Source organism: Carcharodon carcharias, chromosome 3 (genome assembly GCF_017639515.1).
Source record: "Carcharodon carcharias isolate sCarCar2 chromosome 3, sCarCar2.pri, whole genome shotgun sequence".
Classification (NCBI taxonomy): Eukaryota; Metazoa; Chordata; class Chondrichthyes; order Lamniformes; family Lamnidae; genus Carcharodon; species Carcharodon carcharias.
Genome location: NC_054469.1, coordinates 7681320 through 7698656, shown reverse-complemented (window position 1 = coordinate 7698656; position 17337 = coordinate 7681320). Strand labels below are relative to the sequence as shown.

Genomic DNA, 17337 nt, shown 5'->3' with positions numbered 1-17337 from the left:
GCATTAAACTAGGGAGCAGCTCAGGCTGAAATAGAGAGTGACTGCCCACTTTCTTATCACAGTCCTTGACCTAGGGTATGATATTACATTTTAGAAAGTTCAACGCTGGGAGATAGACAAGAAACTGGTGGGAACAATGAGAACAGTTCAAGGTCTGAGGCATTTAAGTTCTGGAATTGGGCTGAAAGTTCAGCACAAAATTCACTTGTTACACATTGGTCACCATCAAAGCTTCTGTTGGAAGGCAGAAAATTATAAGAAGCACCGAGAGCAGGTCAGTCACAGGCCAAGCGAGTCAGAGCCTGACAGCTGCATTGCCACATAGATTATTGTCATGACCTCCCAACGTCCTGCTTCCCCAAGTTAAACAGAGTCACCTCCAGTCAGATTAACTCAGCTCCCTACAGAATGGTCAGTGTCTCTGCCATCAGGGCAGCTCTCTTGGACAAGATGATCAGATGACTCACCCCCAGGGTGTACGGCCATGCTTGACACCCACTTGCAGTTGGCCATTAGTTTCTTGGTGAGTTCCTGCTTGAGGAGGTTGTACACACGGATGTAACGCTGTGTAGCCACGAAGAAGAATGGCCTGATGGGATGGAAGAGGACACACTGCACCAATCCTTTGTTCTTCCGGAAGGGATTCTGACTCCGGCGCTTGCTCAGCTGATGGATGAGGACCTGCGCATTGCCATTGTCTGGGATAACCGTCGCCAAATAATCGCCCTTTCCGTGCCAGGTCACCTGCTTCACCAGCTATTGGAACAAGACACAGGAAAGAGTAGTGTCACCCTGGGAAAATCGCACCATGGTCCAGCGTGCCAGTGGTAAAACTATCAGACAAACAATCCAGAATTCATGAGTTCAGATCTTACCTTAGAATTAAATTCAACAAAGCTGATCATTTGTGGCTCGTGCAAGAAAATAAACTAATATGAACAGCCCAACTGAGTCATAAATATCCTTCATGGAAGGGAACCCACCAGTGAGCCCAGCCCCACACTAAGTGGTGGGTTCTTAATCCCAAGTTTGTAAACCCTTGAGTTTACATAGGAACACGAAGTGGCCATTCAATCCTTTGGGCCTGTTCCTCTTCAATTAGAGCATTGTTGATTTGTACTTCATCTTTATTTACACACCTTGGTTCCATATGTGTTGCTAATCTCCACAAAAATCTATCAACTTCATAATCGACAGCCTCGTGGGGAGTTCCAGATTTCAGTGACACTACGAGAACACATACTCCTGAATGACCTAATTTTGCGTTATGCCCCTTTCTTATGGCTTGCTCACCCAGAGGAAATAGTTCTTTCTCCAACTACCCTAAATAGCTTGATTTGGATCGGGATGTCAAACATCAGGTGCAATCGGCCTGTGGTGTGCTAATGCTATGTCTCTTGAACATGGTTTTTTAACAGCCTGAGACACGGTGTTGTTAAATTTTGCACAGCTGGTTAGGCATATGAAGAACTGGAAAGACTTGTTGGAACTTGCACTGCACGTGCTTTACCGAGTTCTTTACGCATCTTACAGGCACAGGGTCCTTAGCTAATTATCCAATGCTGATTTTAGGCAGATACCAGAGATGCCCAATAGTAATGAGGAACAATACAGTGTGGTCATAACGCCAACATTAAGTGGGTGCAAAACCCAGCACCCAGAAATGGGCTTATATTGTGCCAGTTTTATGCCAATATAATAAAATGGCTCTAACACATTCTAATTTCAATCCCACTACCACCCAAATGCCTCTTGCTGAACATGGCCCAATAAACCCAGGCTGTCAAATCAGAGCCACCGCAGAACGAATTTGACATCTCTGATTTATAGGAATGTCTGAATGATCATCGTCTCACACCAATTCTCTGTTACTCCACAGTATCCAGCAGCTCTTTGGCTGGGCAACTGAGGTAGCAGGGAGAAGTGTACCGGGCATAATAGTCATATATATTGTAAAAACTTACTATAAGTGCATGAGCTCTCAATCTGCAGGGTCAGGTCGGGAATGGTCAGGGCATTACCTCATTAAATATATTTCTTATCTCTGTTCCTGGATGGTTAATCAGTCAAAGTGATTGCAGGTTAGTAATCTAGTATAATGGTCTTGTGTTAGTGAGAAGAGATTAAAGGAATACTATGACTGATACCCACTCTTTAGTGAGTGAACTGAAGAGAGATTAAGCATACAGTTGTAATGGTCTGAAATAATGGCATCACGTTAGGAGCATGTCACACGAACATGTGAATTAGGAACAGGAGTAGGCCATTCAGCCCCTTGAGCCTGCTCCGCCATTCAATAAGGTCATGGCTGATCTGATTGTAACCTCAGCCCTACATTCCTGCCTACCCCCCAATAACCTTCCACTCCCTTGCTTATCAATAATCTATTTACCTCTGCTTTAAAGATATTCTAACACTCTGCTCCCACTGCTTCTGAGGAAGAGTTCCAAAGACTCAAAACCCTCAGAAAAAATTTCTCCTCATCCCTGTCTTAAATGAGCGACCCCTTATTTTTAAACGGTCACTCCAGTTCTAGATTCTCCCACAAAAGGAATCATCCTTTTCACGTCGACCCATCCAAGGCCCCTCAGGATCTTATATGTTTCAATCAAGTCACCTCTTACTCTTCTAAGCTCCAGTGGATACAAGCCTAACCCATCCAGCCTTTCCTCATAAGACAACCCACCCATTCCAGGTATTAGTCTAGTAAACCTTCACTGAACTGCTTCTAATGCATTTACATTCTTCCTTAAATAAGGTGGCCAGTTCTGCACGCAGTACTCCAGATGTGGTCTCACCAGTGCCCTGTACAACTGAAGCAAAACCTCCCTACTTTTGTATTCAATTCCCCTCACAATAAACGATAACATTCTATTAGCTTTCCTAATCACTTGCTGTGCTTAGATACTAGCCTTTTGTGATTCGTGCACTAGGACACCCAGATCCCTCTGAATCTGAGCTCCTCAATCTCTCACCATTTAGGTAATAAGCTTTGTTTTCATTCTTCCTGCCAAAATGGACAATTTCATATTTTCCCACGTTATACTCCATTTGCCAGATCTTTGCCCGCTCACTTAAACTATGTCCCTTTGTAGCCTCCTTATGTCCCCTTCATAATTTACTTTCCTACCTATCTTTGTCTCATCAGAAATTTTTGCAATTTTGGTCCCTTCGTCTAAGTTAACTCTCTGCTTCCTGTTAGCCAGCCAATCTTCTATCCATGCCAATATGTTAACCCCACACCATGAGCTTTTATTTTCTGCAATAACCTTTGATATGGTACCTTATCAAATGCCTTCTGGAAATCTAAGCACAGTACATCCACTGGCTCCCTTTTATCCACAGCACAAGTGACTCCTTCAAAGGACTCCAATAAATCGGTTAAACATGATTTCTCTTAAACCATGCTGACTCTGCCTGATTGCCTTAAATTTTTCTAAGTGCCCTGTTATAACATCCTTAATAATAGATTCTAATACTTTCCCTATGGCAGATGTTAAGCTAACTGGCCTGTAGTTTCCTGTTTTCTGTCTCCCTCACCTTTTTGAATAAAGGAATTACATTTGCTATTTTCCAATCTAACGGAACCTTCCCCAAATCTAGGGGATCTGGGACATTTAACACCAATGTATCAACTATCTCACTAGTCACTTCTTTCAGGACCCTGGGATGAAGTCCACCGGGACCTGGGGATTTGTCAGCCCACAGCTTCAATGATTTGCTCAATACCGTTTCCCTGGTGATTGCAATTTTTCTGAGTTCCGTCTTTTCTTCCGTTTCCTGATTTGCAGCTATTTCTGGGATGTTACTTGAGTCCTGTATAATTAAGATCGATGCAAAATACCTGTTCAATTCATCTGTCATCTCCCTACTTTCCATTACCAATTCCCCAGACACATTTTCTATAGGACTAATGCTCATTTTAACTCTTTTCTTATTTAAATATCTATAGAAACTCATATAATCCATCTTTATATTTCTAGCTATCTTTCATACTGTTAATTGTTCCCTCTTTATTAATGTTTTTGTCAATCTTTGCAATCTTCTGATCTGCCACCTGTCTTTGCGCAATTATCACAGAATCGCAGAATCTCACAGTGCAGAAGAGGCCCTTCAGCCCATCGAGTCTGCACTGACACGTGAGAAACACCTGGCCTACCTACCTAATCCCATTTACCAGCACCTGGCCCATAGCCTTGAATGTTATGACGTGCCAAATGCTCATCCAGGTACTTTTTAAAGGATGTGAGGCAACCCGCCTCCACCACCCTCCCAGGCAGAGCATTCCAGACCGTCACCACCCTCTGGGTAAAAAAAATTTTCCTCACATCCCCCCTAAACCTCCTGCCCCCCACCTTAAACTTATGCCCCTTGTGACTGACCCTTCAACTAGGGGAACAGCTGCTCCCTATCCACCCTGTCCATGCCCCTCATAATCTTGTACACCTCGATCAGGTCACCCCCTCAGTCTTCTCTGCTCCAACAAAAACAACCCAAGTCTATCCAACCTCTCTTCATAACTTAAATGTTTCATCCCAGGCAACATCTTGGTGACTCTCCTCTGCACTCCCTCCAGTGCAATCACATCCTTCCTATAATGTGGCGACCAGAACTGCACACACTACTCCAGCTGTGGCCTCACTACGGTTCTATACAACTCCAACATGACCTCCCTACTTTTGTAATCTATGCCTCGATTGATAAAGGCAAGTGTCCCATATGCCTTTTTCACCACCCCACTAACATGCCCCTCCACCTTCAGAGATCGATGGACACACACGCCAAGGTCCCTCAGAACTTCCAAGTGCCATGCCGTTCATTGAATACTTCCTTGTCAAACTACTCGTTCCAAAGTGTAACACCTCGCACTTTTTAGGGTTAAATTCCATCTGCCACTTGTCTGCCCATTTGACCATCCCATCTATATTTTCCTATAGCCCAAGACACTCAACCTCACTGTTAACCACCCGGCCAATCTTTGTGTCATCCACAAACTTACTAATTCTACCCCCCACATAGTCATCTATGTCGTTTATATAAGTGACAAATAATAGGGGACCCAGCACAGATCCCTGTGGTACGCCACTGGACACTGACTTCCAGTCACTAAAGCATCCTTCTGTCATCACCCTCTGCCTCCCACAACTAAGCCAATTTTGAATCCACCTTATCAAATTACCCTGTATCCCATGTGCATTTGCCTTCTTTATAAGTCTCCCATGTGGGACCTTGTCAAAGGCTTTGCTGAAATCCATATAAACATCAACTGCACTACCCTCATCTCCACGCCTGGTCACCTCCTCAAAAAAGTCACTCAAATTTGTTAGGCCAGGCATGACCTCCCTCTGACAAAGCCATGCTGACCATCCATGATCAAATCTTGCCTCTCCAAGTGGAGATAGATACTCTCCTTCAGAATTTTCTCCAATAGTTTCCCTACCACTGATGTGAGACTTACTGACTTGTAGTTCCCTGGCTTATCTCTACAACCTTTCTTAAATAGCAGAATCACATTAGCTGTTCTCCAGTCCTCTGGCACCTCCCACGTAGCCAGAGAAGAATTAAAAATTTGGGTCAGAGCCCCTGTGATCTCCTCTCTTGCCTCCCTCAGCAGTCTGGGACACAAATCATCTGGACCTGGAGATCTGTCCACTTTTAAGCCTGCCAACACCTCCAATACCTTGTCACTCCCGATAACAATTTGCTTAAGAACCTCGCAGTCTCTCTCCCCAAGTTCCATACCTTCATCCTCATTCTCTTGGGTGAAGACGGATGTGAAGTATTCATTCAACACTCTAGCGATGTCCTCTAGCTCCACCCATAGATTGCCCCCTCGATCCCTAATGGGCCCTGCTCTTTCCCTGGTTATCCTCTTCCCATTGATATATTTATAGAATATTTGGGATTTTCCCTACTTTTACCAGCTAGAGCTTTCTCATATCCCCTCTTTGCTCTCCTAATTGCTTTCTTAAGCTCCACCCTGCACTGTCTGTACTCCACTAATGCCTCTGCTGATTTGCTTCCCCTGTACCTGCTAAAAGCCTCTCTTTTCCTTCTCATCGAAACCTGAATATCTCTGGTCATTCATGTTTCTCTGGGCTTGTTACTCCTTCCTATCACCCTAGAGGAAACATGTTGAGCCTGTACCCTTCTCATTTCCTTTTTGAACACACCCCCCCCACTGTTCCTCTGTAGATTTACTCACAAGTAACTGTTCCCAGTCTACCTTGGCCAGATCCTGCCTTATTTTACCAAAATCCACTCTCCCCCAATCCAAAACATTTTTTTTGCAACTTGTCAATTTCTTTGTCCATAACAAACTTAAACTGTACCATGTGTGGTCGCTATCACTAAAATGCTCCCCCACCACCACCTCAGTCACCTGTCCGGCTTCATTCCCCAGAATTAGGTCCAGCAATGCGCCGTCCCTTGTTGGACCCTCTACATATTGACCTAAAAAGTTCTCCTGTACACATTTCAAGAAATCCACTCCATCCAAGCCCTTAACACTATGTCTATCCCAATTAATGTTGGGAAAGTTGAAATCACCTAATATAATTACCATATTGTTATTGTTTTTACACACCTCCACAAATTGTGCACATATTTGCCCTTCAATTTCCCGCTGACTATCTGGGGGTCTATAATAAACACCTAACAATGTGGCTGTCCCTTTTTTATTCCTAAACTCTACCCACAAAGCTTCATTCGATGCCCCCTCCAAGATATCATCTCTCCTTACTGCAGTAACTGATTCCTTAACTAATAATGCAACGCCTCACCCTCTTTTACCCCCTCCCCTGACTCACCTGAAGATTCTATATCCTGGAATATTGAGCTACCAATCCTGCCCTTTCCTCAACCACGTCTCAGTGATGGCTACGATATCACAGTTCCACGTGCCAATCCTCACCCTTAACTCATCCGTTTTACCTGTAATACTCCTGGCATTGAAGTACAGGCCATCCAGCCTTGCCCTACTCCCTTGAAGCTTAATGCAGCTGTACTCCCTCTGACTTGATTGTTTTACTGTATTTGATGTGTCCCTATTCTGCTAACATTCTGTGTCCCTTCCCCCTGCCGAATTAGTTTAATCTCCTCCCAGCAGCACCTTGTTGCTTTTATAAGGCAATTATATGCTTTTTCTTTAAGTTTGATACAGCCTTTAACTTTTTTAGTTAACCATGAATGGTGGGTCCTCCCCTTGAAAGCTTTCTTTCTCATTGGAATGTATCTATTCTGAAATGTTCCTTTAAAAATCTGTCACTGCATCTCTATTGACCTATCCCTTACCCTCATTTACCATTAAACATATAAAAAGACAATTGAGTTCTGGAGACTTTCTGATTCAGTCTTGCCGAGATTAGCATGAATCTGAATGCACGTGGCATTCATAACAAAGTAAATAAATTGATAGCACACGTTGAAGTAAATAAATACGATCTGATAGCCATTACGGAGAGCTGGCTGCAGGACAGCAAAGATTGGGTCCTGAATATTGAGGGGCATGTGACATTCAAGAAGAATAGGAAGTTAGGTAAACGTGGAGAGGTAGCACTAGTAATCAAGGATGGCATTTGGGTGATAGTTAGAGATGGCCTTGGTTCAGGAGATCAGGATGTAGAATCAGTTTGGATGGAGATGAGAAATAGTAGGGGAAAGAATTCAATAGTGGGAGTGGTCTACAGGTTCCCTAACAGTCACCACAATGTAGGACAAAGTATGCAAGAAATATTGGGTGCTTGTGATAAAGGAATGCCAATAATCATGGATGACTTTAATCTACATATAAACTGGAAAAATCAGATTGGCAGTAGTAGCCTGGATAAGGAGTTCATAAAATGCTTTCGAGATAGTTTCTTAGAGCAACACATTCTGGAACCAACCAGAGACCAGGTTATATTAGACTTGGTATTGTGACAGGATTAATTAATGACCTCAAGAGTTAAGGCAATCCTAGGTAGCAGTGACCACAATATGATTGAATTTTACATCCAATTTGAAAGGGAGAAGAGTGGGTCTAAGACTAGTATTTTAAACTTAAACAAGGGCAACTACGTGGGGATGAAAGCTGAGTTAGTTGAAGTGAACTGGGCAACTAGGCTACAGGATTGATCAATGGAGAAGCAGTGGCAGACAGTTAAGGGAATATTTCAGAATATTCAGAATAAATATATTCCTTCTATAAGGAGAGGACCCACCTTCCATGATTAACTAAAGTAGTTAGGGAAAGCATCAAACTTAAGGAAAAAGCGTATAACTGCGCAATGATGAGTGGCAGGTCAGAAGATTGGTCCGAATATAAAGGACGGCAGAGAATGACTAAATGGTTAATCAGGACAAAGAAATTAGAGTATGAGAGGAAGCTAGCTTGAAATGAAAAAATGGATAGCAAGAGCTTCTACAGAAAAAGAGTAGGTAAAGTGAGTGTTGGTCCACTAGAGAGTGACAATGGGGAGTTAATAGTAGATAATAAGGAAATGGAGGATGAAATGAACAAATATTTTGCTTCTGTCTTCACTATAGAGGATACAAAAAGCATTCCAGTAATAGCTGCAAATCGGGAGGTGGAGGGGAGAGAGGAACTTGGTAAAATTAGCATCACTAGGGGAAGCAGTACTGAGCAAACAGATGGAGTGTCAAGAAGATATAATAATGTTATTGGAAATTATTTTAAAATAGATTTCTAGTGGGGTCTGTGTCTATGTGTGTGTCTGTCTTAATCAGATTAAAACCAGCTAGTCTGGGAGCTTTGATGTATAGTAGTTTTGAGATGTTAATTAGGTAAACGTAAGGAGGGTAGAAGGTAAAGTGTAAATTTGCATTTGTTAAAAGAAACCATTCAAGACTGCAGGTGAAATCTTACACTTAGCTAGATGACACCAAGCAATGTGCTTACTTTCACCTTACTAATAGAATTGGTGGGATGAAAGGATGTTATTGTTAGAAGAGGTAAAGTATAAAGGAGAAAGGAGATTCTGTGTAAAGTAGAGGCATTTTAAGATCCAACAAGTGTGAGAAGCCTCCAGCCTATAAGCCTCAAGCTGATGTCAGCAAGGACCCAGAGCTGAAAGAAACTCATTTTGAATGTGACTGTCCAGGGTGTGCTTTGCCAGGGGTCTGTTTAAATCTATGAGATTTACTGTTGCCTTAATGGAGGTGTAACTGAGAGTCAGATTAATTAGGGGATTTTTGTAGTTATGATAGTAGTAATCTTCTAGATGTATGTATGTGCTTACAATCTTGTATTAATAAAGCACCAGAGATGTGGTGGTCTTATTACTACTGAATTCAAAGCCTGCATCTTGAAACATACAAATTGCAGAAATGGGTGATGACAATTGCTTCAAGTTTCCCTCGAGTTTGAACAACTCAGCCTTTACCATCAGCTCTGTCATAATAAAGAGCTTTGGGCTGACAAGTCCCCAGGTCCAGATGGACTTCATCCTAGGGTCTTAAATGTGGTAGTAGATGTGTCAGTGATAATTTTCCAAAATTCCCCAGATTCTGGAAAGGCTCCATCAGATTGGAAAGCAGCAAATATAATCCCTCTATTCAAGGAGGGAGGGAGACAGAAAACTGGAAACTGTAGGCCAGTTAGCTTGACATCTGTCATGGGGAAGTTAATAGAATCGATCATAAAGGAGGTTATAGCTGGCATTTAGAAAAGCTCAAGGTAATCGGGAAGAGTCAGCATGGTTTTATGAAAAGGAAATCATACTTAACCAAGTTATTAGAGTGCTTTGAAGGAGCAACGCATGTAGTGGATAGAGGAGAGCCTGTCTACATACAGTACTTGGATTTCCAGAAAGCACTTGATAAGGTGCCATATCAAAGGTTATTGCAGAAGATAAAAGCTCATGGCACAGGGGGTAACATATTAGCCTGGACAGAAGATTGGTTGGCTGGCTGAAAACAAAGAGTATGCATAAATGGGTCTTTGATTGGCAGGATGTGACGAATGGAGTCCAGCAGGGGTTTGTACTGGGGCCTCAACTTTTTACAATTTACATCAATGACTTAGATGAGGGGAGCGAAGGCATGGTGGCTAAATTTGTAGATGACACAAAGGTAGGTAGGAACATATGTTGTGAAGAAGACATAAGGAGTTTGCAGATGTATATAGATTGGTTGAGTGAGTGGGCAAACATCTGGCAGATGGAGTATAATGTAGGAAAATATGAAATTGTTCAGGTTTGGCAGGAAGAATAAAAAAGCAGATTATTACTTAAATGGAGAAGAGCTGCAGAATTCCGAGGTGTAGAGGGATCGTGGTGTTCTCGTGCACGAGTCACAAAAGGTTAGTATGCAGGTACAGCTTGTAATCAAGAAGGCTAATGCAATGCTATCCTTTATTACGAGAGGAATTGAACACAAAAGTAAGGATGTTATGTTTTAGTTGTACCGGGCATTGATGAGAACGCATCTCGAATACTGTGTGCAGTTTTGGTCTCTTTATTTAAGGAAGGATGTAAATGCGTTGGAGGTGGTTCTGAGGAGGTTTACGAGATTGATACCTGGAATGAGTGGTTTGTCTTATAAGGAAAGGTTGGACAGATTGGGCTTGTTTCCACTGGAGTTTAGAAGAGTGAGGAGGTGACATGATTGAAGTATATAAGATCCTGAACAGCCTTGACAAGATGGATGTGGAAAGGATGTTTCCTCTTGTGGGTGAGTCCAGAACTTGGGGGGCACTGTTTTAAAATTAGGGGTCACCCTTTTAGGACAGAGATGAAGAGAATTTTTTTTCTTTCAGAGGGTTGTGCAACTTTGGAATTCTGCCTCAGAAGGCGGCGAAAGCGGGCTCATTGATTATTTTTAAGGCAGAGATAGATAAGATTCTTGTTAGGCTATCGTTGGTAAATGGGAATGTGGAACTCGAAACACAAACAGATTAGCCATAATCTTATTAAATGGCGGCGCAGGCTCTAGGGGCCGAATGGCCTATTTCTGCTCCTATTTCGTACGTTCATATGGTGTCAAGAAGAATATATTTGTGAGCTCCTGAAAGAGTTCCTGGTTTGTGGGTAAAATTGGTACCTATAGGGATATATGTTCATATATATTACATTGCATCTAAGAGGTTGTGGCCTTCCATCTCATTGATTCGATTTAATAAGGAGTACTAATCAGATACAGTAAGCTTTGTGTTACCCAACATTCCTCAAGTACATAAATGTGATCTGATAGCAATTACGGAGACGTGGCTGCAGGACTACAAAGACGGGGGCTGGGATTTTCTGGCCCGGTCATGGACAGGACCCGCCTCAGGTGAGGCAGCACCCCAGCCAGAAGTCCATTGACTTGCGGTGGGACCAGAAGGTCCCGGTGGCTGGTGGGTGCGGAAAATCCCGCCATGTCCTTAATATTGAAGGGTTCATGACATCCAAGAAGAATAGGAAGCTAGCTAAAGGTGGAGGGGTAGCACTGTTAATCAAAGAGAGCATTGGTGCAATAGTTAGAGATGACCTTCCTATTATAAAGACAAATTCTAAGCAGAGGACCCACCATCCTTGGTTAATTAAAGATGCTTTCAAACTAAAGGAAAAAGCATACAACTCCGCAAAGATGAGTGGCAGGGCAGATGATTAGACAGAATATAAAGAACAGCAGAGAAAGACTAAAAGGTTAATCAGGAGAAAGAAATTATAAGAGAGGAAGCTAGCTAGAAATATAAAAACAGATAGCACGAGCTTCTACAAGTATTTAAACAGGAAAAGAGTAGGTAAAGTGAGTGTTGGTCCTCTAGAGAGTGACAATGGGGAGTTAATAGTAGATAATAAGGAAATGGCAGAAGAAATGAACAAATATTTTGAACAAACGTTCACTATAGAGGATACAAAAAACATTCCAGTAATAGCTGCAAATCAGGGGGTGAATGGGAGAAAGGAACTTGATGAAATTGAAATCATCAGGGAAGCAGCACTGAGCAAATTGATGGAGCTGTAGGCTGGCAAGTCTCCGGGTCTCAATGGACTGCATCCTGGGGTCTTAAAAATAGATGGCTAATGAGGTAGCCGATGTGCTGGTGCTAATTTTCCAAAATTTGTTAGATTCCATCAGATTGAACATGAGCAAATATAACTCCTCCATTCAAGAAGAGAGGGAGGGAGGCAGGAAACAGGAAACTATAGGCAGTTAACTTGAAATCTGTCGGGGGGGGGTAGTTATTAGAATCGATCATTATGGAGGTTATAGCTGGGCACCTAAAAGAGCTCAAGGCAATTGGGAAGAGTCAACATGGCATTGTCAAAAGAAAATCATATTTAACCAATTTACTGGAGTTTTTTGAAGGAATAACATGCGCAGCAGATAAAGGGGAGCCTGAAGACATACTGTACTTAGATTTCCAGAAGGCATTTGATAAGGTGCCACATCAAAGATGATTACGGAAAATGAAAGTGCATGGTGTAAGGGGTAACATTTTAGCACGGATGGAAGCAGGCAGAAAGCAGAGAGTGTGCATAAATGGGTCTTTTTCTGATTGGCAGGATGTGATGAGTGGAGTCCCACAGGGGTCTGTACTGGGGCCTCACCTTTTTACAATTTACATCAATGACTTAGATGAGGGGAATGAAGACATGGTAGCTAAATTTACAAAGATAGGTTAGAAAGTATGTTGTGAAGAGAACACGAGGAGGTCGCAAATTGATATAAATAGGCTGAGTGAGTGGGCAAAGATCTGGCAAATGGAGTTTGGGAAAATGTGAAGTGGTTCACTTTGGCAAGAAGAACAAAATAGCAGAATATTACTTAAATGGAGAATGGCTGCATAATTCTGAGGTGCAGAGGGATCTAGGTGCTCTAGTACATGAGTCTCAAAAAGTTAGTATGCAGGTACAGCAAGTAATTAAGAAGGTTAATAGAATAGAATAGAATAGAAGCTATCTTTATTATGAGAGGGGTTGAACATAAAAGTAAGGATGTTGTGCTTCAGTTATACAGGCATTGGTGAGACTGCACCTCGAATACTGTGCGCAGTTTTGGTCTCCTTATATGAGGAAGGATGTAAATGCATTGGAGGTAATTGAGGAGGCTTACTAGGTTGATACCTGGAATGAGTGGGTTGTCTTATGAGGAAAGGTTGGACAGACTGGGCTTGTTTCCACTGGAGTTGAGAAGAGTGAGGGGTGATTTGATTGAAGTATACAAGATCCTGAACGGCCTTGACAAGGTGGATGTCGAAAGGATGTTTCCTCTTATGGGTGAGTTCAGAACTAAGGGACACTGTTTTAAAATTAGGGGTCACCCTTTTAGGACAGAAATGAGAAGAATATTTTTCTCTCAGAAGGTTGTACGAATTTGGAACTCTGTGCCTTAGAAGGTGGTGGAGGTGGGGTTATTGAATATTTTTAAGGCAGAGATAGGTAGATCCTTGTTAGGCAAGGAAATCAAAGCTTATCAGGGTTAGGTGGGAACGTGGAAATCGAAGCATAAGATGATCAGCCATGACCTTACTGAATGGCGGAGCAGGCTCAAGGGGCGGAATGGTCTACTCCTGTTCCTATTTCTTATGTTCTTATTCTACCAGCTGGAATTCTCTGCCAACTGGAATTCTCTACCAAACATAATTTCTGATGTTCCCCTCATACAAATTGTCACTTTACCAATCAGAAGCAATTACCAAGTCACCCAGAACCTGTCCCTGTATACTGTATCATCTTATATCTAAATTTATGTTTTCATGTACTGTTGAAGATAGAAGTAAAAAGAATATTGTTCTTTACTTCCTGAGTACTCATGTATTAGTTCATGCTACAAATAGTGCACTGTGTCTTTGTTAATCGGCACACCTATTCCCCACTGGATAATCAAGATCTCACTATAGTTCAAAGTTTCCTACTCCTCAAAGTTATATTAGAAGCAAAGGATGTACAACAATATCCTGTGATATCCCATATAGGGGAAATGGGGATATATGACCATATCCCAAATAAACAGAAGGTCTTGCTGTCTTGATTGGAAAAAAATTGTGGACAGGAGTTAAATCAATGTAAGTGGGAAATGAACACCAACTCGAGGTGTGAAAAGTAGTAAATGTTAGAAGTAACTAGAGACCTTGTTGTGTTTGATGATGAGCCGCAATCCTTTATTGAATGAATCTCCCTCAGCAGCAGTCCATTCCACAGGTTGGATTGGCTCCTCCTCTGGCTTCTCAAATGATGCAATTAACTGGTCTGTAGCGTTATACAGTAACTTATCACCCAGGCAGGGATTAACGATGATAACAGATTGATCTCTAAAGAAACAAAAATAAAACACTCAGCTACTCAGTGAACTCTGAAGACTCATAAAGAGGAATGATTTGGATTATTGACCCAGTCACCAATTAAGTACACTCACAACAGTTCAGCTCTATGCTGCGAGGCTGGGCACAGGATAAGTTAGATACAGTCCAGGATAATTACAGAAACAGGTCATTCAGCTCAACTATTCTGTACTGGCAATTATACTCAACCACTTCCAGTGGGAGCAAGTCCCACATTCTAACCACTGTCTGAGAAAAGAGGATTCTCCTCATTTCCCCATTGGATTTATTAATAACTATCTTGCATTTATGTGCCCTAATTTAGGATTCTGCCACAAGTGGAAACTATGTCCATTTTGAGTGGAACCATCCTCACCACCTCTACCCCATTGCTGCTATGTCTATTTTAAAGTATGGAGACCAGGTCTGTGCACAGTACTGTAACTGTGGCTTGACAAGGGTCCCAAACAAGTTGAACACAACTTCAGCATTTTTGAATAATGTTTTTAATGGTTTGTTCACCTGTATCCCTAGATCCCTCTGCTCATCATTCCCAGAGTAAACTTCTACTGTGTAAAGTTCCCTCTACGCTGTACCCTGCAACGCTCCGAGGGCAGGTACAGCACAGGGTTAGATACAGAGTAAAGCTCCCTCTATACCGTACCCATCAACACTCCGAGGGCAGGTACAGCGCAGGGTTAGATACAGAGTAAAATTGGCCCTTCACTGCATTAAGTTAATTCTCAGACCATTACCCCTGGATGGGCAACATGACAATTTTATTTCTCACTTCTTTAACCCTGTTACAAAATCCTGAATACATGAATAACAGTTAGGCTGTTAATCAAATAGTGACTGAGACCCCGGTCACCATGTACTTACACAGTCAATGCCACAAGACAGTGAACGGGGTTAGGGTTCCAAGCAATGCTCCTCACTATCCCTTCCACCTCGATGGTTCTCATGCATCGGCCTGTGGAGACCTCCCAAAACCTAATTGTGCAGTCATCCGAGCCTGTGGGAAGGGGTCAGAGAAACATTAGAATGGGGAATCGGAATGGAAAAGCTACTAGCAATGCAATTGACTCCAGCCTGCACTGCATAATACTGGAAACAGTCTGTGAGACAGGAGCCCAATCTGAAGTTCCACTTGTCTGTTCAACATTAACTTTCTCAAGGGTCTATTCAAAGAGCTGGGAGTGCTTCAAGTGCCTTGGCCAATATTCTTCCTCAATCAAATGGATTAGCTAATTATTCAGTTCCTTGTTGTTAATGGGTCTTTGCGGGGAGATCACTGAGGGATTTCTGCAGTCGGAGGTGCAGTCTTTTGGATAAGACATTAAACCGAGGCCTCGTGTGCCCTCTCATCTTGACGTAGAGGATCCTATGACACTATTCAACAGAAAACAACGGGAGTTGACCCCAGTATTCTGGCCGATATTTAACTAAGTCAGCATTCCAAAAAAGATTATTTATGTCATTGGTGTTTGTGGGATCTTGCTGTGCACAAATTGGCTGCCACATTTCCTCTATTACAAAAGTGACTACACTTCAAAAATAGTAAATTAGCTCTAATGCATTTTGGAACTTAAAGTAAAGAAAGGTGTGACATAAGTGTGTCACTGTGACAAAGGAACGATTTATAGATGCAGTGACCCAGTAGAAGGTCCTGTGCAAGGTCACACAATGACCATTTATCACATAGCACTGCGCAGATTCCTCATCAACTTATAGACATGTTTCTCGAAGGAAATCAATTCACATTTGCAAATATAATTTGCCTATTGTAAACAGTGTAATATAGTATGCAATAAAATCAATAAAATTTACATATTGAGAGAATGGGATGGTGCCTGTTTTTCTCCACTAACAGTCCACTATTGAAATGTCAGGAACATGGAACCTGCAATTTCATCAGGTTAATTACATTTCATGGAGAGAAATTTCACCTTGAAAGTACCCTGGCTTATAAATTTGAATTGAAAGCAAAATGAGTATAAAGTGATCCCAATAAGAAAGATTTTAGTCTCCCATCACACCATCTTGCACTTGTGGGGGGATGGTGGCCTAGTGCCTAACACCACTGTACTAATCATCCAGAGGCCCAGGCTAACGCTCTGGGGACACAGGTTCAAATCCCACCATGGCAGCTATTGGAATTTAAATTCAATTAACAAATCTGGAGTTGAAAGCTAGTCTCAGTGTTGGTTGATAAAGTTCCAATAGCTGCTTGACAACAAAGACAGAGACCAAGACTGACTTCTCCAAACCGAGTTTTATTCTGGTGCATAAAACTCCACAGCTCCATTGTCTCACCTGTTTTCCCTTTATATACATACCAAGTAGACTACTTAGCTTGTTAACTAATAATTACAATTTAAACTCCTTGAGAGTTAACTGTTTCCTTCCCCAACAATGGTGACCATGAAACTATCATCAACTGCTCTAAAAACCCATCTGGTTCACTAATGTTCTTACTGGAAGGGAAGGAATCTGCTGTCCTTACCTGGTCTGGAAATTGTCTGTGAGACATGAGGCTAAACTGAAACTCCACTTGGTCTGGCCTGTTTGTGACTCCGGACCCACAGCCTCTTAACTGGCCCAGCAGTCACTCAGTTCGATTAGGGATAGGCAACAAATGCTGGCCTTGCCAGCGACACCCACATCCCATGAAAGAATAAGAACTTAGGTCGATCCTGATCCTAGTTTCTTACCGTTCACCGCAGGTGTGTAGGCAACGCACCAGGTAGCCAGGCAAAGCGCCAATTGTTGGCATATGTTGGAGAGTGGATTGGAAGCGAACTGTGCACCCAGCCCCTCCCAACCTTTCCAATTTGTGGTGTGATGAGATTAAAAACCATAATTTACAGTGAAGAATTAATGGAAAATAAAATTAATGCAGAGTGAGTGAAGCACTCTCTTTACTTTGCATCTTCTGATTGTGGGGAAGAGACTTGCACTGTTCCAGTCGGAGTTCATTCCTCAGCTAGACACAAACACACAATCTTGGAGAGCTGTGAAGTAACTCGATTACATCAGTGCCCCGCAGGATGATTTCAGCGGCTGGAAAGCTGCTGCTCAGAGCAGAG

The 17337-nt window shown here is 42.3% G+C and overlaps 1 protein-coding gene across 1 annotated transcript in view; it reads right to left on the bottom strand.

The window, feature by feature from the left end:
- bop1 (BOP1 ribosomal biogenesis factor) overlaps window positions 1-17337 on the bottom strand; it is a 188915-nt gene that overhangs the window by 9486 nt on the left and 162092 nt on the right. The window contains exons 11-13 of the mRNA XM_041184195.1: window positions 15131-15263; window positions 14059-14239; window positions 468-756 (exon numbers count right to left, since the gene is read on the bottom strand). Of these exons, the coding sequence (XP_041040129.1) occupies window positions 468-756; window positions 14059-14239; window positions 15131-15263 (603 nt within the window). The remainder of the gene's footprint in view (window positions 1-467; window positions 757-14058; window positions 14240-15130; window positions 15264-17337) is intronic.